Source organism: Zonotrichia leucophrys, chromosome 6, assembly GCF_028769735.1.
Source record: "Zonotrichia leucophrys gambelii isolate GWCS_2022_RI chromosome 6, RI_Zleu_2.0, whole genome shotgun sequence".
Taxonomy (NCBI): Eukaryota; Metazoa; Chordata; class Aves; order Passeriformes; family Passerellidae; genus Zonotrichia; species Zonotrichia leucophrys.
The window spans coordinates 2,394,626-2,420,548 of record NC_088176.1 but is presented as its reverse complement, the minus strand read 5'-3'; the positions used below and the strand labels follow the sequence as shown (position 1 = coordinate 2,420,548).

Here is a 25,923-nt window from a genome sequence, read left to right as displayed (position 1 = left end):
GGTTATTTCTGTGCTTCGTTGGGATAAGAATGAGCAGGATTTAGTTCTCTCTCTCAATTTCCCATTGTACAGATCATTGGAAGAAAAATATAACAGCAGGTCTCACCAGCTAAAGCTGAGATTTTGGGTTCCAGTTGAATGCTGTCTCATCAGGAGCCCAAATTGCTGGAGATGTTTATCAAGAAAATCTGCATTTTCTTGGGATAGGAGTGGGAGTTTTGTCATATTTTCACTGTGTTTATAGTTCAGAAAAGTTTCTTTTCAGCACACAGATGTTTTTGGGAAGGGAACTGAAGTGGTGATTGGGAAGCCTTGGTGGTTCTTCCAGGGGTGGGGAGTCTGAGCTGCTCTGCCATGGTGTGGAACCACTGCCCTGATAAAGATGTTCTCAGTAGGTGCCAAATTCTGGGTGCATTTTCATGCAGCCTGTAGAGTTGGGAAATAAATGAGGGTCTGGGAGAGCGTGATGTATGAGCCCCTAAATGGCTGCATTTTGTTCATATTTGAAAGGCAGTTCAGGCTGTCGTCATTACTGATGACTTGTGCTTTTAGAGCCCTTCTTTTTGCATTTCAGAAATCCTTTGTGCCCATCTGAATAATAAATCACCCTGTTTGATTTGCTCACTGAGAGCAAATGGGAAATTACATCCTTGTTAAGATGTCTTGAGGAACTGGAAATGTAGGGGAATGTTTTTAAAGGAACATTCTGCCAACTTCGTTAATATTTTGCTTTATCTCGTTTATTTTATGACCTTCCCAAATTCCAGGGTTTTCTCTCTGACTGCTTTATGGCAAAGGGAAAAAATCCTGCCCTGCTTAAAAATAAAAAGCAACAAATCTGGTCGTACATTTGATTGCCTTTAGACAAATGGTTTCAGATTTAAGCACCTAATGAAATGTGGGATGAGCATGAATTCCATCTTCAAATTCAAGTTATGGGCAGAAAAAAGGCAAATCCAACAAATAATGGGGATACTTGCATCTGATTCCTATTTGCTCCTTGGTGGAATAATACATTATTTATACAACATTGATTTCATTAGATGGAGGATTTAATGCAACTTTTCTGTCAAATGGAGAACATTCAATGTTATAAAGTAATGTAAACTCCCAAAGCCTCAGGAAGGTTTTCTCATTTGAAATATTGAACTATTTAAAGTTTGAACATGGCATAAAAATCCAGACTTTTATGTGCTTTTGCATGTTGCCTTCAAGTTAGAAGCCCAGGGAGCAACCTGCTCCTAATGCATAACAGAAAAAAAACAAATTAAATGAAATTAAATGTGTTCAACAAATGAAAAATGAAAATCCTACAAAATTATGGAAGAGGGAAATAATGAGCAGTGCAAATAGAATTAAACTTGCCATTTCTATTGGTGCTCTAAACCAAAATTAAGTATTTTGGCCATAATGTTCAGAAATGAACTCTTTAGTGTAGTTTCTAAAATCCCCAAGCAGGTGCCAAAGTAAAATTGCTCTTAATAACTTTGATGCATGACAGGGAAATATGATGGCAGTGAATAAAAAAGGGATATAAAGAGGCAGTTTGCAGCATCATGGGCACCTAAAATTTAGCCATATGCTCACAATTAAGAGCTTCTCCTCCCTTACTTATTTTTTTTCTAAATAAAATGACCTAGAAACTTGCCTTGTGCAAACAAGAATATGCTAAATTCCTCATTGACTGTGCAAAGACCTAATTATTTTATATATTAAAATGTCTGTGACTGAGTTTTACCTTAAGAAAGGAACAGAAGTTATTTTGAAAAGTCTGGAAATCCTAAAAGCCCAAGATATTTCAAAAAGTCGTGTTCTGAAAAATATGGGGAGCCTGATAATGACATTAAATGAGTTTACAATTGACAGCAGAGGCCACTTGAATTCCTTCTTAATACTTGGTCTGTGGCTCTTCAAAACACAGTGCAGGAAAAATGGCTCTGTCCTTTATGGCTTGGGGACACTGAATTAAAAACCATTCAAAGCAGCACCACATTTTGATTTTCTTCAATTTTTAAACAAGTTCAGGAGTTTAAATATTAATACTTAGCAGTGGTTGAGGAGCATAATTAGCAGCTGCTTTATATCCAAGGGATGTCCATCAGTATTACAGAAAAGCCCAACAACTGGAAGGGCTGTGGGGAGGAAAAGGATGAAATCTCTGAAAACCCAGAAATGAAGTTATAATTTGATAATAATGTGGCACTTCCTCAATTTACTTTTGGGAATTCAAATTAGTGCCCTAATAAATTGAGAGTAGCCACATCCTTCCCGTGTCAGCAGCCCTGTGGCCAGGCCTGGGTGGGGATGTTGCTTGGATGGAGGTGGAGGCTGCTCCTTGTCCCCAAACTTTCTTTTTCCTGCCTTTGTGCATTCCCTTGTGGAGCTGCCTTTGCTGCCTGTCCCCGTGGCACAGCTCCCATCGTCCCTGGGAGGGAAAGAGAAATGCCACCATTAAAAGTCCTGTATCTTATTTGTTTGAAATTCGTCTCCTGTTGGCTTCAGCTGCTGCTCCTGGTTCTAACACAGTGAAACTTGTGAGCAGCAGCTGTTGCTCCTTTCATCCGCACTGCTGTGGGTTTGGAAACCTCAGGAAAATGGGAATCCATGCAGGCTTCCTGGGAGAATCTGGGGTTGTGTGACCCCTTCTGAGGAGGGAACTTCTCCATCCCCTGTCAGAGTGCTTTAGGTTGAAGGGTTCAAGGTCCAGGTTCATCCCCTTCCACCCCTGCCATGGGCAGGGACCCTTCCATTATCCCAGGGTGCTCCAGCCTGGCCTTGGGCACTGCCAGGGATCCAGGGGCAGCCACAGCTGCTCTGGGCACCTGTGCCAGGGCTGCCCACCCTGCCAGGGAGCAATTCCTTCCCAAAATCCCATTAACTCTGCCCTCTGCCAGTGGGAAGATAAAAGTCTCTCTCCATCCTTCTTCCAAGCCCTATTTAAATACTGAAGGCCACAAGAAGTTCTCCTTGGAGCTTTCTCTTCCCCAGGCTGTCACTTTGGTGGCCCTTCTCATTCCTCCTGCCATCTATGTTGTCCCCCTCAAGCTGTGGAGATTCTGTTTATTTAAGGAATTGTTTTACTTCTCTGTGGGCTGGTGGAAATCAAAGCTTTCATTGAAGCCTGGTTGGAGACATCACCAGGGCTTTACTTGAGCTGAGCTTGTCCTCAGGACAATGAGCTGGAGGGATGAGCTAACAGGCTTTGTTTGGAGGCATAATTCTGTTATTTCACATCAATTACCAGGTGACAGAGATCTGCAGCAATTGATTATCTAATGAGGGACTTGTCTTGTGGGAGAGCTGGGGGCTGAAGGTGGTGACAAAAGGACAGGTGGTGGCACCATGGAAGCTGACACAACGTCACAGGTGTCTGTGGTGGCTGGGACAGGGGACACCGGGTCTTGGGGGGAAGAAAGGACAAAGCCCTGCTCTTCTCACTGTAGAATCCCATCATGGTTTGGCTTGGAGGAACCTTAAGGAGCATCAAGTCCGACCCCTGCCATGATCCCAGGGGGCTCCAAAGCTCATCCAGCCTGGCCTTGATATTCCATAGGAGCTCATTGATCAGGCAGTTCATGACGTGGGGTTTTTCATAAAATTTTAGTTAAACAGACTTGAACTTTAAAGTATATTTTTTTGTTTGTTTGGCCTTTTGATTTTAATCTTTTTTTCTTAAATTTCAGGTGTTAGCAAAAGTTACAAGGATAAGATTCCTGCCTAGAAAAAACCCCAGTAACTGGAAAAAGCAGAATGCTTGTACATGTTAATTTTTCCATTTATTAAGGAAAGAAAGAGTTTTAATAATTCACAGGGATGCAATGAATATTTGCCTTTTATATATTCATATTTATCACTTGGCTTGAATTGTAAACATATTAATTCCTGCCTAGCAGTTAATGACTTTGGGTAATGTTTGTGCTCTCTTTATGCAGAAATTGTCCATATACCTCACAGTTACTTATAGGGACAACCTAATCAGAGCTGTTTCCTTGGCTCTGAAAAACATTTTGTCTTGCTCTAAGTAGCTTTTCTGAGGTATTTTTAAAGCATTTTAAAATAATGCTTAAATTTACCTCCTCAACAGATGATGAGTATTTTTCAGCCATAGCAAGAGAAGTTACAAATCTCATTTTTGTCAAATGTCAGGAGTGGGATGAGTGTTGTAGGCTCTGCCATAACTCAGGGTTGGTTGATTTTCTGCTGGGGTTTCAAATGTTATGCCCCCAAAAAATTCAGTTAGGATGGTTTTAAGTGCATGGAAATTACAAAAGTAAGAAAAACATCTCATGTTTTGAGATTGAAAGATGGGCCCTGGGAATAATTGGGATGTTTTGGTATTTTTCTTTTTCCATTTTTTTTGTATTTTTGGTATATCTAAGTAGTGCTGTGACATTCAATAATACAGAAATATTTGAATTCTGTGATATTGGCTGGGAGGGGCCTAAAGAAAGTCCCTACCATTCCATTGAGGTTTTGCAGTAGCCTGTGCACTGATTTTAGATTTTTAAATTTTTTCTTAATATTTATTTTATATATTGAATCCATCTTAAAGCTGCTTTGCTGGTTTGATTTTACTTCCCCTTGGGGCAGATTCCTGGATCTCCAGGGCTGGGATGGGAAATCCTGGGTGAGTCTGGCATGAAGCTGAATATCAGAGCCTGGAAAAGAGATTCTGCTTGGTCCTGTTGTTACTGCCAAGATGGGAGGAAAAATATGGAAAAAAAAAAGATGTGAATCATGGGATATCCATGCATTTTCTTGGAATGGTGTAGGAACTGAGCTGAGCTCTGGATCAAACCAGCGCCTTCCCAGGAACGTTCCCTGTCCTGCCCCTGCAGCCCAGGAGCTGATTTTCACTTTGGCATGTTTTAAACCACTGATTTTAATCTTGGTTTGGATTTAATTGCTTTTTCCAAGGAGAGATTAGTTCTTATTTAAGTGTGGCTGTGTAATTAAAAATCATCTCTCAACTTAAGTTGCTTTTGTTGCCCACACGCTGGGGCTGTAGGTAGGGGAAAGCAGTTCCAGAGCTGAAGATCCATCTCTAATCCTGTTGTTAATGTGGGAGTGTTGTTGTTAGAATGTGATAAACGACTCCTTATTTGGGAGGGATTTACTTCTTTCCCTTCTGATTTCTGCCAGAACAACGTTGGGGAGGAAAATAAAATTCAATTATAGGTCAGAATTTATTTCGGTGGTGGAAAACCAGAACTTCAAAATGTTTTGTTTTTGCTGGAATACATGGAGTGTGCTGGCTGTCATGAGGAAAATTGTCAAAACATGTTTTGCACCTTTGGTTTAGTGAGAAAATAAATAAGTCATTCTCCTAAAATATTCTAGGTGGGTTTTGGTTGACTTGCAAGTACAGAGAAACCTGAATTAGCTTCATCTGGAAGCAGCAGAGCTTCCCGAGCAAATATTCCATTCTTTCCTTCAGGAGGAGATCCCTGGAAGTGACCAAGGCCAGGTTGGACAGGGCTGGGAGGGAGCTGGGACAGTGGGAAGTGTCCCTGGCCATGGCAGGGGTGGGATGGGATGAGCCTTGAGGTCCCCTGGGATGCCTTGTGAGGGCTGACCCAGAGCAGAGGCTGGGCAGAGTTCCAGAACAAAGCAGGGATTTACTCAAAGCATCTCCTCCATGGCTCCACCTTGGGCAGCACCAGAGCCCAGCCAGGGCTGCACCCAAGATGAACCAAAATGGCCCCAAAATGCACGGCCGGGCACGGGCTCTGTCCCTGGGATCAGTTCTGCTCCATTTGCACCTTGCAGTTCATTGTCCCATTCCAGCTTTAGCCCAGGCAGTCCCACCCTGCTTGTTTTTCTCTCTCCAGCCCACGGGGTTTGTGCTCCTGGGCTGGGATTGGGATCATTTGTCCTTGGTGCCCAGCTGGAGCAGGAATTGTTTTGTCTCCCTGCTCTGTGCACAGAGCTCAGCATCCCTGATGTGAGCCCAGCCCCACACACTAAAGCAGCACAGAATGGGAAACACAGAAAAGCCAAACCTGAGGCATCACTTCCAGCCCAAACCAGCCTGGGATTCTGTGATCTTGGCTTTTCCATGCAATGGAGAAAGGAATGAGATATGTTTAACATATTCAGCTTGTTTCTTCTCTTCCAAATATGTTACTGATTTAAAATCAATATAAAAGCAAAAATCTTGTGTGTGACAGGAATTTCCTGGGTCCACACTGTTGATTTACCTCAGGCAGTTTGTCCTTTACCTCGTTGATGGTCTCCTTTTGTCCTGTTGGGGTTGGATTTCTGCTGAGTTCAGGCAGGATCAGGATAAGGAGCTTTTTATCAGCAGCATCCTGTTGGTGCTTATTCTGCTGAATGTTTTGGTCATCGTCCCAAATGATAATAAAAGAGGGGTTTAATTAATTCACTTTTCCACAATAGAAAAGTTCATCTTTTGCTTAGATTGCAGCTTAGAGATTGATTTCATGTTCTTTTCATGAGGCACCTTTGAAGCTCTTCTGGAGACTGCACATTGTTTAGCACTGAGTTGTCTGAGAGAATCCCCCAAAGTCTTCTGAGTTGCTGTGAGTTTAATAAGAAACAAAATTCAAATTTAATAATGTTAGGGAAGAATTGGGTCATTCTTGGATTCTCAGCCCACATATTCTTGTGTTCAGGTTCTGCAGATGAGGGCTTTACTGCTCCCTTTAATTAAATGCAAGGTATTAAACAGGTCTGTGTTGCTTGAGAGGGTGTAAAATGCAGATATGGCTGCTTCTCCAAACACCTGCAGACAGCTCCTGGAAAATGCAGAAACCTGAGCTTATGAATCTCTGTTGGAAAAGGGAAATGCTGTGGAAACTTTCCTCTGTTCCTTGCAAACCTTGCACACATTTTGTAAAATTAAACAATCTGCAGAAGTTACAAGGAAAGTAAAATTGTGCAAAGAGACAATTTGTGCCTGTGAGATGAGGTAAAACTGCTCTGCTCTGGAGCCAGGCTGGGAGATTTGGGATTGGTCAGCTGGGAGAGGAGCAGCTCCAGGGAGAGCTCAGAGCCCTTCCAGTGGCTAAAAGGGCTCCAGGAGAGCTGGAGAGGGACTGGGGACAGGGATGGAGGGACAGGACACAGGGAATGGCTTTAAACTGCCAGAGGGCAGGGCTGGATGGGATATTGGGAATTGGGAATTCCTGGCTGGGATGGAATTCCCAGAGCAGCCCCTGGATCCCTGGCAGTGCCCAAGGCCAGGCTGGACAGGCTTGGAACACCTGGGACAGTGAAGGTGTCCCTGCCATGGCAGGGATGGAAGGAGTGATTTGGGAGCCAAATTCCAAGGGCAGAGCCAGGTAAGGTGAGGACATTCCTGTAGGCAAAGAACAATTTCACTCCTGTGAAATCTCCTCTTTGCTGCTATTGGGTATTAATCTGTTCAGCTCCTCTTATCTGTCAATATTGGAACAGAAATTCTCGCTTGAAATGTGACCTGTCTGGAAATTGTATTGCTCTTATTTACCGTTATTGATACATGCATTTGTGTAAATAGCATTAATTTACTGCTGTAATATAAAATATCACAGAAAACTGAGCTGAAGTCAGAGAAGTCGGAACAAAGGAGCAGCTTCTTATGAGTCTTTTTGGATTTCATCACTTTCCTGCTCTTTGGGGAGGAGGGAATGAGAACATTGCCTGTGCTGGGGATTTCATTTTGATATCAGGCAAATGTAGAGAGAGCCCTCCCCTTTATTTTCCCCATTGATGAGAGCCTGGCAGTAATTCCTGTCTGCAAGGACTGGGTCACCTTCAGAGAGCTGAGAACAGCAGCACATCAGAGCCTGCATCCCATAAACCTTCCCATATCCTCTGTGTTCTGTCCCAAAACCTGGGAAGGGAACAGCCCCCAGGGTATGGTGTGATGGTTGATGTGCTGAGTGAACCAAAGGTAGGAATTAATTACAAAATGCAAAAGCCTCCCCTAAGAGACCTCCTCCTGCAAGGAGCTTTTTAATCCAGGGATCTGCGAACTGCGTGGTTTCATCAATTAAATTTGGATTGCACACATTTCTTATCTCTCATGCTCGCTGAGCCCCTCCATAAAGCAGTTGCTAAATAATTTACATTAAAACAGGAGGATGAGAAGCACCAAAAGTGGGATCATTTGTCTTCAAAATGGCTGTTGCTTTTAGGAGTGTATTCATCTGGCAGCATCACCTGTCTGGTGTGAAGATTATCATTTAAAAGATCATTTCTCTTCCTCTTGTTCCCATAATTTGTCATAGTGGTACCTCAGTGCTGCAGAGACAATATCCCAAATACCTGTGGGCTATCCCAATCACTGCCACTTGTCTCCAGTTACCATTTCCTCTTCAGGTTTATCTTGTCCTTTAATTCTTTTCCTGGTCTGTATCAATGTTTTTTACAACGCTTCCAACATTAATTGTATTTGATAAATAAAATAGGGGTTCTCATTGTCATAGGTTTGGTTTTATTGTTCCTCCTCGGTGACTTTTTGAAGGAAATATCTACAGGGGCATGGAGTGACAGGAAAACAGGGATGGCTTTAAAATGAAGGAGGGGAGATTTAATTGGATATTAGGGAGAAATTCTTCCCTGTGAGGGTGGTGAGGCACTGGCACCAGGGTTATATTCCCATATCCAATGCTGCATTTTTGCAAAATTACTTTAAAACATTTTTTATGGGTTTTCCTTTTTATTTTTTACTGTTTGAGTACTGGCCATTCCCATAAATTCAGTTGTTTTCTGTATTTTATGACTGCATTTATAATTTTATTATCAGCATTAATAGATGTGTAAACTAAGATACCTGAAACAGATTTATTGAGGGCAGTTCTGTAGATTTTCAGTGAAATAATGTTTAGTGTAGCAGAGGGAGGAAAAAAACCATGAGGAAAGGCAAATGCATTTAGAAAACCAGAAATAAATGTACTGACCTTGAGAACTCCTGAGCACTGTGGGTTCCATTGAAGGGCACTGTTCAATACTGACACTGCATGGAGCTTTTAAAAGAGAAACATTTTTTTGGTTAAAATGGACTTTTTTTTTTTTTTTTTGCAAAAGAGCCTTAGAAACATGATAAATGGTGTTGCTAAAACATCTCATTAATTTTTTTTGCCTGCTTTTTACAGAAGTTGGTGCAAAGCACTTTTGAATCAGGGAACTTTTTTTGTCTATTCCCACTGTGTTACCATCAACTTCCTAACAAATAAACCTTGTGCAAAGGGAATTTCAGTGGAGCTGCTGTGATCTTAGAATCACAGAATTGTGGAATGGTTTGGAAAAACCTCAAAGCCAATGGCATCCTATCCCATGGCATCCATCCCATCCAAACCCATGGCATCCAAACCCATCCCATCCCATCCCATCCCAACCCATGGCATCCCATCCCATCCCAACCCATGGCATCCATCCCATCCCATCCCATCCCATCCCATCCCATCCCAACCCATGGCATCCATCCCATCCCATCCCATCCCATCCCATCCATCCCATCCCATCCCAGGGTCACCTTCCCCTGTCCCAGGTGCTCCCAGCCCCAATGTCCAGCCTGGCCTTGGGCACTGCCAGGGATCCAGGGGCTTCTCTGGGAATTCCATCCCAGCCCCTCCCCACCCTGCCAGGGAACAATTCCCAATTCCCAATCTCCCATCCGTTCCTCCCCTCTGGCAGTGGGAGCCATTCCCTGTGTCCATATTCCCTCTCCCTTTCTTGTCAGCTCCTTCAGATGCCAAGGCCACAATCAGGGCTGGATTTTGGTTGTGATCTCTGTGAAACCCCTTTTGTTTCCTTCCCAAATTGCTTTCCCTGCATCCACTCCTGCAGGGACTCAGTGCTGGAAAAGTTTTCCTTTTAAAACAAGTTTTCTGTTCACCAAGACAGAATTGTCAGAGATCAAATGAGGATCTGTAAAGTATTTCTTGATGTAAAACAAGGTTTGAAGACTAAATAAACTCATTTTCACCTCTAAACTCCCATGTCAGAGCTCTGCATTCTGCATGGACTTCCCTGGCTTGACCTAAAATCGGTTTTGCTGCTTGGGGAGGCTCTGAACTCCTTCAGTCACGTCAGGTAAAGGAGGTTTCACATCTTTTCCAGGAGCTCTGGAAGCAAAGTTTGTCACTGAAAATACCTTACTGCATCTTGATTGGCAAAAAGATGCTTCAAATGAATGTTTGTGGCAGCAGGAGACTGCCCAGATATTCATCACTGCCACTGTTGCAGGTGTGAGCTTCTGTTCCTGCAAGGAAAAAGGCTCACATGTTTTATTCTCTTGTTCAAGAGGCAAGGTTTGGCCTGAGGAAATGGAATATTCTGTGTGTTCAGTAAAAAATGGGATAAATGGCAACGTTTTGCACTTGTTTTTATCCTGCTGCTGTAGCCATGAAATAATTTTATCTCTGAAGGTGCTGCTGAATTTACTGTGGGATTTTCTATTATGAGAAAAGCAATGTTGGTTTTAATAGTGTGAGAAATACATGTATGAATTGTTATACATAAAGAGAATTTTTTCTGTGCCTTAGGGGGGGATTCTGCTTTGTTTTGAGTCTTTCTCCTGCCCTTCCTGGTGTGATGCTCCTGGGAAAAGCTTCAGGAATCAAACTCCCTTCAGGATGCCCTGGAAGCTGAAACTTCCATCCATATCTTCATCTATTTTATAATATAAAACATTCTTGAAGAGAAGAAATGATGGAAGGTCCTCTGCCTTATTCATGCTGGGTTTTATAATACCTTTATACTATAAATTACATAAAATATTATTATTGAAGTGAGCAAACTTGTCTGCAGACAAATTGGATTTTACATTTTCACATTGGGGCAAAAAGATGAAATTTGGGACATTTTCAAGTTGGATTTCTATCTTGTGAGTCTGTAAGTGGTGACAATTTAATGAGTGGCTTCTAGAGTTGATAACAATTGATTTTTACTTCTTTATTTGTTGCTAATATAGAGAGAATACAAGTTATAAGCAGAGAGAAAACTTCATTTTTTTTTTTAATCTTTGTGAGGGACTTAAATCCTTTCCAACAAAGTATATTCTGTGGAAATGGTCTGAAAGTCAAAATGTAGTGAATTAATTCAAGTGATTTTGTTTGAGTTTTTTTATTATATATTCATCCATTTATTTATTTAGCTGTGTAGACTTTTAAGGCCACATAAGGAAAATTTAATGGAAAAAATAAATGAAACTTAGACTTCTTCATCTAATCTTGACCATGGTATCAGGGACATTTTAGTAAGATATTGCTTAGCTGAATGTAGGTTTGATTTCTCTAGATTTTCTCACTGTACATAAAGAGCTTAATATTTCAATTGAAATATTTCACTGGGAGAAAATGGACAAGCCTGTTTAAAGCAGGATCTTTTATCCCTGAGGGAGACAAGTGTTGGCATGTGTGGTCTCTCCTGCAGGGAATTCTCTTCTCATTCTGGAATTTCTCAGTGTTAATATTACTTGTGGGGATTATTTAAAACTAAAATTTCCCTTCTTGTTCCTGTTCAAGAGCCATTTGAACACTGAGTGTTTTATTTTAAAGGCAATTTAGGAAAATATTTTTGGAGCATTCCTGTGCCTCTTCAAGTTTTCCCTCAGAACTGAATTTTACAGAAATCAGAAGTAATTTCACAGTTTAGAACAGCATATTCATTTTTAAAAAATATAAAATGTGTTTCTAAATAATCAGGCACCCTTTTCAAAGAAACAAAGAGATGCCTTGGTGTTGGCTTTAGGTTTGTTTTAGGTTTGTTTGCTTTTAATGGAGCAGAATTTTCACTCATCCTGCTTGGGAACTGGATGTGGCTTCCCTTTGGGCAGATATCCTGGATTCCTGTGACTTTGCTTTGGGAATGCTTCAAACATAGAAGAGAATCATGGAATCATCGAGGTTGGAAAACATCTCTGAGATCATTGAGTCCAACCTTGCACCCAACCCTAACCTAACCTCACCCAGCACTGCCAAGGCCACCACTGCCCCATGTCCCCAAGTGCCACATCCACGTGGATTTTAAATCCCTCCAGGGATGGGGACTCCAAACTGCCCTGGGCAGCTGTGCCAGGCCTGGACAAACCTTTCCATGAGGAAATTGTTCCCAAAATCCACCCTGAGCTGCCCTGGCCCAGCCTGAGGCCGTTCCCTCTGCTCCTGTCCCTGTTCCCCCCGGCTGTGCCCTCCTGGCAGGAGCTGTGCAGAGCCACAAGGGCCCCTGAGCCTCCTTTGCTCCAGGTGAGCCCTGCCCAGCTCCTCAGGGATTCTGCAGCCCCTGCCCGGCTCCTCAGGGATTCTGCAGCCCCTGCCCGGCTCCTCAGGGATTCTCCAGGCCCTGCCCAGCTCCTCAGGGATTCTGCAGGCCCTGCCCAGCTCCTCAGGGATTCTGCAGCCCCTTCCCAGCTCCTCAGGGATTCTGCAGCCCCTTCCCAGCTCCCTCAGGGATTCTGCAGCCCCTGCCCAGCTCCTCAGGGATTCTGCAGCCCCTGCCCAGCTCCTCAGGGATTCTGCAGCCCCTGCCCAGCTCCCTCAGGGATTCTGCAGCCCCTGCCCAGCTCCTCAGGGATTCTGCAGCCCCTGCCCAGCTCCTCAGGGATTCTGCAGCCCTGCCCAGCTCCTCAGGGATTCTGCAGCCCCTGCCCAGCTCCTCAGGGATTCTGCAGCCCCTTCCCAGCTCCTCAGGGATTCTGCAGGCCCTTCCCAGCTCCTCAGGGATTCTGCAGCCCCTTCCCAGCTCCTCAGGGATTCTGCAGCCCCTGCCCAGCTCCTCAGGGATTCTCCAGGCCCTGCCCAGCTCCGTTCCTTTCCCTGGACACCCTCCAGCCCCTCCATGTCCCTCTTGTCCTGCATGATCCAGACTGTCCCCAGGGTTTGAGGTCCCTCAGCAGTGCCGGCACAGGGGGACAGTGTTGTACATTGAGAGAAATCTCTGTGCCTTAGGGGAGGATTCTGCTTTGGTTTGGGTTTTTCTCCTGCCCTTCCTGGTGTGATGCTCCTGGGAGAAGCGTCAGGAATCAGGGGACAGTTCCTGCTGCCTGTGGTCACACAAATCCCGCTCCAATCCAGGTGCCAGTGGCCTTGGGCACTTCTGGGCTCATTCCAACCCCTCAGCACCCCCAGGGCCTTTCCCACCAGGCACTTCCCAACCCCACTGGCCCAGAGGGACCCACAGTGCCCCTGGTTTGGGGAGAAACAATCCAGGAGAGGCAGGAATGGCAGCAACCTGCTGGCAAAATGCTTCTCTAGTGGATATTCTTTAATGATCTTCCTGTCTGTGTGACCAGCTCATTTCTGAGCTTTGCAATAGGGAGAGTGTTCCAGGGTAAAGCCTGCCACCATTTCAGTGAATAAATAGCTGAGAAATGCTCAGCACAATGGAAACCCCTTGCAGGACTGCCTGGGTAAACACAACTTTGCAATTATTCCTATGGCTCAAATTGAAATTGATTTTTTAGAGAATTAGGTACCTTTTTTCTATATATTGCTTCCAGTGCTGGACTGTAGATGATGACAATGATCTCCAAATACAACTAAAGATTAAAAATCAACTTAAGATTAAAATCTAATCATGTTGTTAGCTATTGCTAACTAGTTAGAGCATATTAAAAACACCTAGAGTACAAATATTACCTCTAAATAATTACAAACCTTTATTAGCACTGTAATTAAGAGTGTGCTGGCTGCAAGTGATACCTCACAAAGGAAATGATGACTGGTAGTCGTACTTTCCTCCTAATGTTAAATAGATTTTCCTTCCAGCAGGGCCTTGAGCAGTGGTTTGCAGGTGGGGATGTGCAGATCGGTGTTGGAGCAGGGATGTGTGTGTGTGATGAAATGTTGGCTTCAAGGAACAATTCTGTATCAAAGGAAGGGTTTTCATTACCAAGATAAACACCAAGATGAGCATGAATCATTATTTTTATGCAGGAAAACAGCAAGAAGTGTTGATAACCGCTTAAAGACCAGCACCCAGTCTGCTCAGCACCACTGGGGGCTCAGCCGGAGCTGAAATGACAAAATTTAACAAGTTTCTGTCATTCTAACTAAAACTTACAGCCCTGCAGAATCCCCTCCTGTTCGTGTTCCATTTCCATTTGCTTGTTGAATTTATTTTTAACTCCAGCAGCCATTCCAGGTTTTTACCCAGCTCTCCTATTGGCTCCTATCAAACCCAGTGTTTGCTGTGCCAGGAGCTCGTTAGGCACTGATTTGACAATTAATGTTTGGGTTTTTGAGATGGTCCTGTCTTATTTCCATTTCATAGTAGGAAATGTTGTCTTTGTAGAGCCCCAGATTCTGTTCTTGTTAGAAAGTTCTTTTGATGTCCCAGAACAGCAGCTCAGGTGGACTTTGCTTCCATATTCATGGAGTTTGCAGGTGCCACACAGCTCCCATCAAATACCTTGGCATCCCCTGGAAAATCCAATATTCCACAGGGACAAAATCAGTCCTGTAGGAGTTTAGATCTCAGCTCCATTGCAGGAGAAAAGCAAATTCCAGGAGTGCTGATCAGGTGGAATTTAAAGTTAACCTGTAAATTCTGTAAATAAGAGGGCTCAGAGCACATGCAGGTGACCCAGTGCCATTTCAGGTTTAATCTCAGTTACTTGGACTGATGTGGAAATAAGGAGTTTAAATTGAAATTAATTCTGATCTTAAAGGTAACAATAAAGGCTCTGTGTCTTTATGAAGAGAAAATTCCTGGGTGTTCTCCTGGGCTGTGGCATGGAATAACCTGGAAAACAGCACAGAGAAGGGGATTTGCAATTCTATCAAACCACAGAAAGAATCACTTATTTTCTAAGTCATTCTGATGGGGTTTTAACCAATTTTAATGTTTTTCATGCTGTATTAAAGACCAAAAAAGATGTGGACATAATTAACAGATAGGCAGAGAGGGAGGATGGACAAGAATCTCCCATTTATGGGATTTTTGTACATCTAGGGAATGGGTTGGATTGTTACTACAGCACTTTCACCCACCAGAAGGAAAAACTAAACTTCCTTTTAGTCATTTTTTACTCTTTCTGTGCTTTGAGAGAGATCTGGATGGTGCTGCTCTTGTGGTTTGATGGAATTCACTGGATTTTGGTGATGTTTTTTTAAGCATCACTGTATCTGAAAATACCACGCAGCGAAATGAAAACTCGGGGTTGGTTTAGCTCAATGCTCAATATGATAATTCTGAAAAGATTTCTTCCTTGAGCAGAATATTGACTTTCCAAATGCAAATGCTGATATTGTGTGATATTTTTAGGAGTGCTGTTTATTACCTTACAGACACTTTAATGTCTGAGCAATTTTTAGAAGAAGAATACGTCGCAAAAGCTTCAGCGATAAACCCATGAAATTGGAAACTGGAAACTTTTTGAGATGGGTTTTTTTTTTGTTTCCTTGACAGAATTTTGCATATCCATTAATGAATTTTAATGATAGAATTATCTCCACTGCATTCTGTGGTTCTCTCTAGCAACGTTATGTTTTGCTGGCCGGTATTGTGTTGCATTATCCTAAATAATGGATTCCTTTCCTTTGCTTTTTGCCAGGGGAGTTTTGTGGCCTGCATGACAGCCATCCTGAGGCAAATGGAGGATTACCACTATGCCCATTTAATCAAGACTTTTGGCAAGATGAGGTCGGATGTTGTGGTGAGTTTCATTTGTTTTATCTCTTCATAAGATGGCTCAGCTTGTGTTTGGGTTTTTTTCCCGTTACTGGTCATTAAATGCACTTCTGAGATGTGAACAAAATGTGTTTGGCATTACAGATTTAATAGAAAATAATTTTTTAGGCACTGTGACATGCACAGGAGTACAGCTGGAGCTGTTCAGTGCTTTAAAACATGAGACAGTGGATTGGAGGCAATTAAAAGAAAGCAGTAAAAATAGTAGTGATGAGACATTACTTAAATCTGGTAAGGAAAAAAGAAAAAGAATATAAAAAAGGCTTGCTTAGGAAAGGAACTTTCAGTGTTAAATCTTCCAGTTGTTCTGATTTTGTTTCTTGAAGTAGCTTTTACTTAGAGATCTGCTCACTTTCCCTTTTCCCTTTTATGCAAAACACTTTAACCTTAAAGATGCCCTTAGTTGTTAAATAAGCAATAATAATTGAAATTTGTCTTCTCAGAGTCATTGGGTAGCCTGGCTAAGGCAACAACCCAAGTTAATTAAAGCATAATAGAAGGGAGTTTATAGCTGAGGAGATAAGTCTGTAATAACCTGAAAGTGCCACTGCCATATGGCCAGGCTGGGCTGGGAGGGGACACCAAGGGGACACCAAGGGGACACCAACCCCCAACTGAGCTCCAGCAGTGACCACCCAGCATCCCCAGTGCCACCCTGGGGGGCTCCAGGCAGCTCCCAGTCCTTCCTCAGCTCCTCCTCTTCCTCCAGCCCCACCAGAACAATGCCAGGACCTTTCCTTTGTGTCATTGTCATGTTTGGACTTGCCAGTTTGTCCTGAATTTCTGGTCTTCCCTCTCTGCCTGTGTTGGGCAAGGTTTGAGCTTTTTGCTCAGCAAAGAGCAGGACATTCCCAAACTAAGTGCAGATAAAGGGCTGATAAGAGTGTGGATACAGCAGAGGAAAGAGAAAAGCAAGTCAGGGTCTTTCCTTTGTGTAATTTTAATATTTGGACTTCCCAGTTTATCTTGAATTTATGTTCTTTCTGCCTGTGTTGGGCAAGGTTTGAGCTCTTTGCCCTGTTCCAGTTCTCAGCCTCTTTTTGCACCTGCTCTGGCCTCTCTAAAGCTCAGAGCTGCTGTTTTTAGAGGGGGAAGGCAAAGTCCAGCTGCAAATTGCTGGAAATAGGATCACTGCATGGGAAGGGCTGCTTCCCACTCAGATTCCTTTGGGATCTTGGAGCATTTACATGGGTGGGCACTGACAGTGGAACATTTCCAGACTAAGTGCAGATATTGGGCTGAAAAGAGTGGATATAGCAGAAGGAAGGAGAAAAGCAACTCAGGGTCTTTGTTTTGTGTGATTTTAATGTTTGGACTTCCCAGTTTGCCTTGAATTTGTGTTGTTCTTCTTTCTCCCTGTGTTGGGCAAGGTTTGAGCTCTTTGCCCTGTTCCAGTTTTCAGCCTCTTTTTGCACCTGCTCTGGCGTCTCTAAAGCTCAGAGCTGATTTTAAATAATATTCATTAAGGTGTGCAGGTTTATTGGCAGAGCATTGTTAACCCTGTGAGTAAAGGAAACTACAGGGAGAAAACTAAATTTTCTTTCTCTTTGTTTTTCTGTGATTTTTCCACTTCTTTAACCCAGCAGTTTTTGGTGCCACTCTCATTTGACTCAGCCAGTAGAACTGAAATCCAGGAATCTTTGCTTTTAAACCCAGAGCTGGATTCAGTTTAATCACAAAGCAGTGATTTAGAACTGAGACTAAATTCAGCCAGGCAGAAATGAAAAGCTTCTTCTTAAAAAAAAACAAGAAAAAGAGAAAACTTAAGCTGTGGTTTCTTTTTCACCACTGGAGACCCTTAAATCTTCCTTCAGCCTCTGCTCTTGCTCAAGCAGGAGTTGGAAGCTCAGGGCTGGAAGTGCTGGAGGAAACTTTATGGTCTGTGTTATGTAGGTGGCAGGTTTAGATTATTATAATGGTCATATTTGGCCTCAAAAGTCTTCAAAAAGATGAGGTGGAGTGCAATAAAACCAGTCCTTTACCTCTCTGCAGAATAGAGAGTTTAGATTTATTAAGGAATGTCTGTTCAAAGAGGAATTTCTTGCTTTAAGATCCCTTCCAGCCCAGACTCTGCTGTGATTCTGTAAAATCAAAATCTGTGATTCTGCTGTCATCCTGAGATGAAATATTGTCTGAGATCAGGGAGGTTATTTCTGGGACTGATTTTTTTTCCTCTTTTTACTGGGTAAAAAATATTTTTATTTGAGACACATTTGGTTTAGTTGACAAAAAGTGCCTGTTAATGTTCTGCCATGTGGAGAATCTCAGCTGAGCCCAGGCTGTTTCCTTTCCATCAGTGGATGGGAATTTTTTAGGGGTCTTACCTGCTGTGAATTCTATTTCCTATTAAATAGGATTTGTATTTGTAGTTGGAGAGAGAGCAGGAGTTGTAACCCTTCCTCCTTTAGTACAGGTTTTTATGTTCAGAAATATTTGTCCTGCTTCCAGTTATTCTGAAAATAAGTAGATTTTTCTTGTCCTGCTGGCTTCCCTCTCTTCCCAGCCCCTCAAAAACCCTGAGTTTTCCTCATAAAATGAGGTTAATTCATCCAAACCGTTTTCTTTTCTATGAGAACCATAAAATGGAAAAAAGAGTAATATTATGAATGCATAAACCCCAGGTGAGCATCAGGAGCCTTTTATTTGATCAATAATTAGCTCAGTTGTTACAGAGCATTATTTAAAGTACCTGGGTGAGCGTGGGGTTGTTAAAATGTAAATATCAGGGGATGGAAATGCAGAGCTGAATCAGCAAAGTAGGGCAGAACCCCCAGGCTCAGGAAGGAGCCAAACCATCATCAATGGAATTCTGACACCAAAACACAGAAAAAACGAGCAGGAAATGTGCAGGTTGAGCTCTGAACTGAAGGCAGATCTTCCTGAGCTGGAGGAGATGCTGTGGGATGGATGAGTGGTGCAGTGGTGACATCTGAACCAGGAGCAGCTCCAGACTTGCTGTCTATCCATGCCAAAGCAGCAGGATCTGGTTGCTGGGCATGGTCACAGGTTGGATTTGGTGGTCCTGGGGGGCTTTTCCCAATTCAGAATTCTGGGATTCTGTGATTGTTGCTGATGTAAAATGGCAGAGGAGCTCGTTCACCAGGAGTGCTCTGCACATGGTGGAGCTCAGTACCCTGGGAGTTCCCAGAATCCCAGAACAGCTGGGGCTGGAAGGGACCTCTGGGAATCACCCAGTGCAGCCCCTGCCAGGGCAGGGCCCAGGTGGGTCTGGAATGGCTCCAGAGAGGGAAAATTTCACATTGCTTTGTGAGATAACAAACATGGAGAGACAATATTGACCAGGGCCTGGAGGGACAGTGTCCGGTTTTCAGCTGTTTGGAGGGCCTGGAAAGGCCCGGGGTGGCCTTGGGGCAGCCCGCGTATCAAAGGACGAGAAGAGGCTTCAGTTCTTCTTTCGGTCTCTGTGTTTATTAATTGTTTATCTAAAAGATTTTCTCTCGGCCCGACAGAGCTCTGCTCAGCAGTCAGCCATGAGCACACTGTCCTGCCCTCCGGACAGTCACCTATCTTTATACCCAAAGTTACGTGTACAATATTTATCATTTTTCCCCAATACCTTTTATTCTTATTGCCCGGTGCACTTTTAGTAATGACCAATCCCAAAGTGCCACCATCACCACAGAAGATGGAGGAGAAGAAGAAGAAGAAGAAGAAGAAGAAGGACAGGACACGCCCCAATTCCTCCATCTTACTTCTCTAAACCCCCCTGTACAGAAATCCTAAACCCTGTGTCTCACCCTCTAATTAACCAATCCCTTCACCATTCACCCCGGTGAAACCCTCCTATCCTCATACAGGTGTCGTCTCCTGTGTAGGATCAAAGTCCAGCCACCAGACACTTCTGGAACATTCCAGGACTCCCGAGCCCCCCAAGGGTGGTCTCGGTGACTCGGCACCTCAGTCCTGAGGTGCTGAGATCCCACAGGACAGGACACAGGGAATGGCTGCCACTGCCAGAGGGCAGGCCTGGATGGGAGATTGGGAACTGGGAATTCCTGGCTGTGAGGGTGGGCAGGCCCTGGCACAGGGTGCCCAGAGCAGCTGTCAGCTGGTCAGAATCAGCTGGGGTAACTGGGTTGGTTTAAGTCACACAAACCCATCTGAGCTCATTTTCCCTGAATCCAGGGGGGATGTTTGCACAAAGTGCTTTTGCAGCAATATTTGGGAATATTGCAGAAAGATGGGGATCAGGAAGGAGCAGCCTGGAGAGGAGCAGCTCCAGGAGAGCTCAGAGCCCTGCCAGGGCCTGAAGGGAAGAGCTGGAGAGGGACTGGGGACAGGGATGGAGGGACAGCACACAGGGAATGGCTCCCAGTGCCAGAGGGCAGGGCTGGATGGGAGATTGGGAATTGGGAATTGTTCCCTTTTTTGGGCTGGGCTGGAATTCCCAGAGCAGCTGTGGCTGCCCCTGGATCCCTGGCAGTGCCCAAGGCCAGGCTGGACACTGGGAGCACCTGGGACAGTGGGAGGTGTGGAATGGGATGGGATTTAAGGTCCTTCCCACCCAAACCAGGCAGGGATTCTGGGGTTCTTGATCCCCACGCCATGTCCTCAGGGTCCCTGCAGCTCCCTGCATCCACTGATGGGGAATTTCTGAGCCAGGAAAACATTTGAACAGAACAGTGGATTAAAGGATAAATCTGCTGAAGATTCTGGCTCTCAGAGCTGAACAAAGACTGATGAGAGCAGGAACTTCAGATTGGTTTCTCACTGAAAAGGTTACACAGAAACCAGTCTTAGTTAAAAGTCCAGTTGATGGAACATATTGGGGATTTTTTTTGTAGGCATTTGACATTTTAAAGATAGACCAGATAAATACCATTGCTGAGAAACTGTATCAAAGGGAAGATATTCTAACCTTGGAATGAAAGTTCATTTTTATCTCTGTGTGAAGTGGATCAAGGACTTTCTGCATGAAGTTCTCTTTTCCCCTTTATCTTTCTCGCAGCATTTGATATTACTGAAATTGTTAGATAGCAATTACAGATTCCCAAATTGGAGGAGATGATTTACATTGTAAAGTACACAAAGTTTCTGCTCCGAAGAACTGTGTGTTTGTAGCTGTGTGGAAATAAATTGGTTTATGCTGTTAAATTAACTTATTCTTGGGCAGCTTTTCTCTTGCAGAAGCAATTCCTGCTGCTCCCTTTAGGGAGGGTCCCTCCCAATTTTGGGATGTCCAAACCATGTCTGTCCTCTTCCCCAGGTGGAGGGTGATGATTTGAGCTGGGAGATGTTTTTATTTTAATACATAAATAATCTCAGTTTCTGGAGAATATCCATGAAGGGAGGGATTATTCATCACCTGACTTCTGGGAGCATTCTTGGTGCAATCCTAAGAGTTAAATAAATATTTGGCTTTGATTTCTTTTCCTCTTTCCATGAATCAGTGTGCTTTTATCAACTTCCCAAGAGTATGTTGTGACAGGTGTATCACAATACTCTAAAGAACTGGGTGGTTTTGTTCATAGTATGGAAAAAAATGATGGTTTTGGGTGGTTGGTGAACCAGTGCTTGACCTTGATGAATCCCATTATTGATCCTCTTGATGAATCCCATTGCTTGAATGTGGGATTACTCTTTTTATAATTTCTGAAATGGAATTACTGTAGGATTTATGGGCATCATGTATAAATGTGCTTGAGTAGGATTTAGGTGTGTTTTTAATGAAAAATATCTTTTTGATGAAGCAGAACACAAAGACCCCTTTGGAGTGCAGTCATCCATAACTGCCACCACCCCTTGGAGTTTTTTGGTCTGATTTTCTCCAAATATTCTCTCTTCTTTTAGGATTTCCTGATGGAGACATTCATCATGTTCAAGAACCTGATTGGGAAGAACGTCTACCCCTTTGACTGGGTGATCATGAACATGATGCAGAACAAGTGAGTACAGAGGGACAGGTTCTGGAGCTCTCCTGAGTACAGAGGGAGAGGCTCCAGAGCTCTCCACAACTCCGGGGTTGCCTGGAAACAGCAGCTGCAGCCAGCCTGCCCTGCCTTCTCCTCCTCCTCTGATGCAAAGAATTATTGAAATATTGGTTCTGGAGGAGCATTGTAGTGGCCTGGTTTAGGGATCTTGGAAGCCACCTAAAATTTAGGGTGGTGTCAGTTTGAGAACCTGGATTTTGGAGCTGACTGCAGGTGCAGTAAAATTCTATCCAAATCTTAAAGTAATTCAGTTTATTCTTTGGAAGGTGAATTGCATCTTTTTCTATCCATACGTTAAAGTAATTCCATTTATTCTTTGGAGGATGAATTGCATGTTTTTCTATCCATATCTTAAAGTAATTCCATTTATTCTTTGGAGGGTGAATTGCATATTTTGCATATGACCTCACATTAGGTGGTGTTGTATGGAGTTGTATGTCCAGGAATGTTTTCTCTGCTTCAAGAAGAATTAAGGAAATTTTTAAATCCAAATTCCATCACCCCAGTAATGTAGAGAGAGGCTGAAAGTGTTCCTAATGCTCATTTTTTCCCCAATAATTGCAGTTCTGTCATTATTTAGCATTCCTTTGTGCAGTGTTTTATGCTGGTGACATTTTATTAAGTGTGTCAAATGCTTTTATGTGCACTGAGATGAAAGTATAAGGGAAAAACATTATATTTACCAGTTGCCTGGAGAAATCTCTTCTGCATTTACTGGAAGCTACCATGGCTGTAAAGTTGTCAGTGTTTCCTTATATAAAATCCTGAACCACAGCTCCTGCTCTCCTTATAAAAATGCACCATAACTTTAATCTTGGCTTCTGAAGTCTCCTTAACTCCCTAATAAAATCTGTTCTGAATAAATAGGAGTCAGGAGATTGAGCCATCTTTGGGTTCTTCCTGCTGGTTTGGAATGCTTGGGAAGCACCTGGTGTTTGAAATAAGGAGCCCTTTGAGAGCTCGTGAGGAACATCTGAAGCCCTTTGGATTTATTTCTTTTTTTATTCATTTTGAAAGTGGTTTTGCTTCAGCAACTCCAAGTGCCTTCAGAGCTGTGTTGGAGGTGTAGGGAAACCCTCCCAGCATGTGTGACCTGTGAACAGGAGAACTCTGGGGTTCCTGAAGTTTGGGAGAGGTTGAAACAGGATTGGGAAGGTTTGTGGTTGGACATTCTTAGTCCAACCACATTCAAAGGTACAAAAAGAACCTTTCCCTGCTCCTGGTTTTTTCCTTAAAGCAGCACAAAGGAATTCTTCCCCCAGGCATTTCCTCGTGGAAAATTTGGAGGAATTCAAAGCATGATGGTTCACAGTTAGGACAGAGACTTGGAATTTTTATCCTTAAAAATAGTCTTGTCTTTTTCCATGCTGAACATGAAGTCCTGAGGAAGCAGAAATGGGATGTGTTGATGGTCTTTGATTCTTCCTGACTCCCCTCAGTGCCTGCAGAATATCTGAGTAGTATTTAAAGTTAAAACAAAAACATTTCCCAGTCTTTTTGGTGTTGAAGAGGATCTTCAGATGTCCTAAGGGGGGTTGTTCCTCCCTAATTCCCTCATTCTTCCATTCCATTGCACCAGCTCCTTTGGAAATTCGTCTCAGTTGATTTCTGTGCTTTTCATTTTTCCTGTTGGAGTTAACGTGGTTTCCTAGCCCAGAAAGCTGCATTGTAAAATACCTTGTTTTGTCCATCTGCTCCATTTATTTCCACCCTTATAAAGTTTTATTGAAGAAAACCAGATGAAATTTAAGAACAAATTTTGTCTTTTAAAGCTGTGGCGTCCCCTCCATAGAAATAACTCGGAATGTGCAATTTTGTGTCGTTTCTGAAAGCGCCTCCTTGGGCAGTTTCTGTGCCATGAACCAAATCAAGGGAACTCAATTTTAAGTGTATCCATAATTTCATTTGTTTCCTGCATGGAGTGTATCTGGTAGTGTGAGACAATGGGAAAAAGAATAAAAATAGCTGGAAAATGGAGCTCTAATTCCTATTTAGACCAGTCCTTTAGGAGGGTTCTCCTAAAGCTCCTCTCCATGCAGTGCTTTGCTTCCAGATTAAAATACTCTGGATTAAGCAGTATTAATATTCTTCAATATTCTGGCTTCAAATATTCTGGATGAGATAAAGTTATAGCCACAGGGGAAGAGGGGAAATGGAGAAATGCATGTGAATGACTGGATTACAGGAAATATTTACAAATATAAGTTTAGTTCAAATTTAGTATTATAGTTTTTGATCTTCACCAGTGGGATAAATATATAGAAACATATATTTTTTATATATATATTATATATATAAAAATCTGTGCACTCCTTAACAGTGACAGAAATTATTCTGAAAACTTTGCCTGCCTGGTTTTGGTCCAGTGCATAAAAACATCAGGATCCTCTCTCTTTTCTACCTCCCAGTACTGCTGTGCCAGGCTCAGGATCACATCCCAAATTCAGGATCACATCCCAAATTCAGGATCACATCCCAAGTTCAGGATCACATCCCAAGCTCAGGATCACATCCCATGCCTCAGTTCCAACACCTCAAGGAGCCAAACTGTGTTCCCACCTTTCATGCCAAAATGAACACAAGAAGTCTTCATATCTAACAAGAGAATTCTTCCTTTTTTTTGTAAAATACTTCATTTGCTGACTTGTCTAATGTAGTAAAATTCTCATTTTAGCAAAGCAGTTTGTTGATTCAGAGCCCAAGGTTTTGGTGTTACCAGTTTGATGAAATTGCCACCAGTGTGTTCAAAGTGACTGACATTGGTTTGCAGGTGGCTGATCAGCATTTTGGGGGTAAAAGAAGAGAATATTCAAACTGATGCAGTGGCTTTTCCTTTCACTTCCAAATTTTGGTCCAGATCTTCCCCTGGTTTACTGTAAACAACAATATCCAAGGAAAGGAGATGGAAATAAACCACTGAGGGATGGGAGAGATGGATAAGGGACCATTAAATGCACTTGTAAGGAGGAGCTGGAAATATGTTAGATTTCCTTTTAGGGTACTTGTCCACCTTAAAATTCCAGCTGTTGTAGGGTTTGTCTGTGCCCACATTTTCAGGAAATTCAAGCCACAATATCTGTATTTAACAGTTTTAAGCAATCAGGGAGTTTTCCTGTGTTTCTGGCTGGGGCTGGGAAGTGCTTTGGAGGCAGATTCTACATTCCAGGCATCTCCAGGAAAGCACACACAAGGAGTTGGAACTGTGAAAGCAGTTACAAAAAAAGGCAGGGATTTTGTGATTTTGTCTTGTTTCCATTCCCCCCATCGAAAGCACGTTTCGAAATGATTCCGAAATGTTTTAGAAATTGTTGTTAACTTTTGTCAGAAGCTGACAAGCTAAACTTAGGTTCCTCCTAAACACATAACTCAGAACATGAAAGCAATTCCTCCCTACGGTTCCGTAAATGAAAATAATTTAGTCTTTGGTCTTACTTTTGGCATTTGAGACAATTCAGTTCCTTTGGTAAGACCTTATGATATATTAATTTGTAGCTGCTACTTTCATCTGCAGCTGTGCCAGTGGAAGCTGAGTTGCCTATGAAAAAGGAATTTGATGTTTGCTGTTCTATTTTTTGTTTCTAATGTCCACATTTACATAAAATACCTGTTTGTTTTGCCTTTTGAAGTCAGAGAGAAAGGGATGAGATGCTCTCAGTGAAAATGAGGTTTCTTGTCTCTGTTGGTTTTTTATTCCAGAGGAAATGGAGCTGGCCTGGGGAGGGAATCTGGAGGGTGTTACCTGTTGTGTCAGGGAGGGTTAGGTTGGAAATCAGGAGAAGATTCTTCCCAAAGGATGGTTGGGCACTGGAAAAGCTCCTCAGGGAATTGTCCCAGCCCCAAACTCTGCTCAGCAGCAACAGAAACATTCCTGTATTGTGCCCTCTGTTCCCAGCACAAATCCAAACCACCACCCTACACCTTCCATGAAGAAAATGACCTCAACCCCACCCAAACCCAGCCCACCAGCCCATAATGTCAATGAATTTTCTGTCTGAAAAGCCAAAAAAAAGCCTTGCAAAGAGGAGGGCAAAGGACGGGGGAGCCGCTCGGGATAAACATGTCCTGGAATGTTTATTTTTGGAGCTTCCAGGGAAATGTAGGCAGTTGTGCTGCCTGTTGTCATAGCAGTACCTGTCAGGTCCGTGCTGTGCTCTCAGGATTTCCTCCAGTGATGTTTGTGACCGTCCATCAGCAGCGGGCAAACCCTGACGTGCGTCAGGAGCCGCAGCAACTCCTGCGCAGCTCGGGACCTTCCAGCTCTGAGTTTATCCCTCCTGACAAGGCCCCCAAAGCCACACTGAAATCTGGGCTGAGCTTATGGAAATTTGGCTTC

At 43.1% G+C, this 25,923-nt stretch overlaps 1 protein-coding gene across 1 annotated transcript in view; it reads left to right on the top strand.

The window, feature by feature from the left end:
* Positions 1-25,923, top strand: part of DOCK1 (dedicator of cytokinesis 1) — a 293,238-nt gene that overhangs the window by 147,146 nt on the left and 120,169 nt on the right. The window contains exons 29-30 of the mRNA XM_064717058.1: positions 15,503-15,604; positions 21,451-21,545. Coding sequence (XP_064573128.1) covers positions 15,503-15,604; positions 21,451-21,545 — 197 coding nt within the window. The remainder of the gene's footprint in view (positions 1-15,502; positions 15,605-21,450; positions 21,546-25,923) is intronic.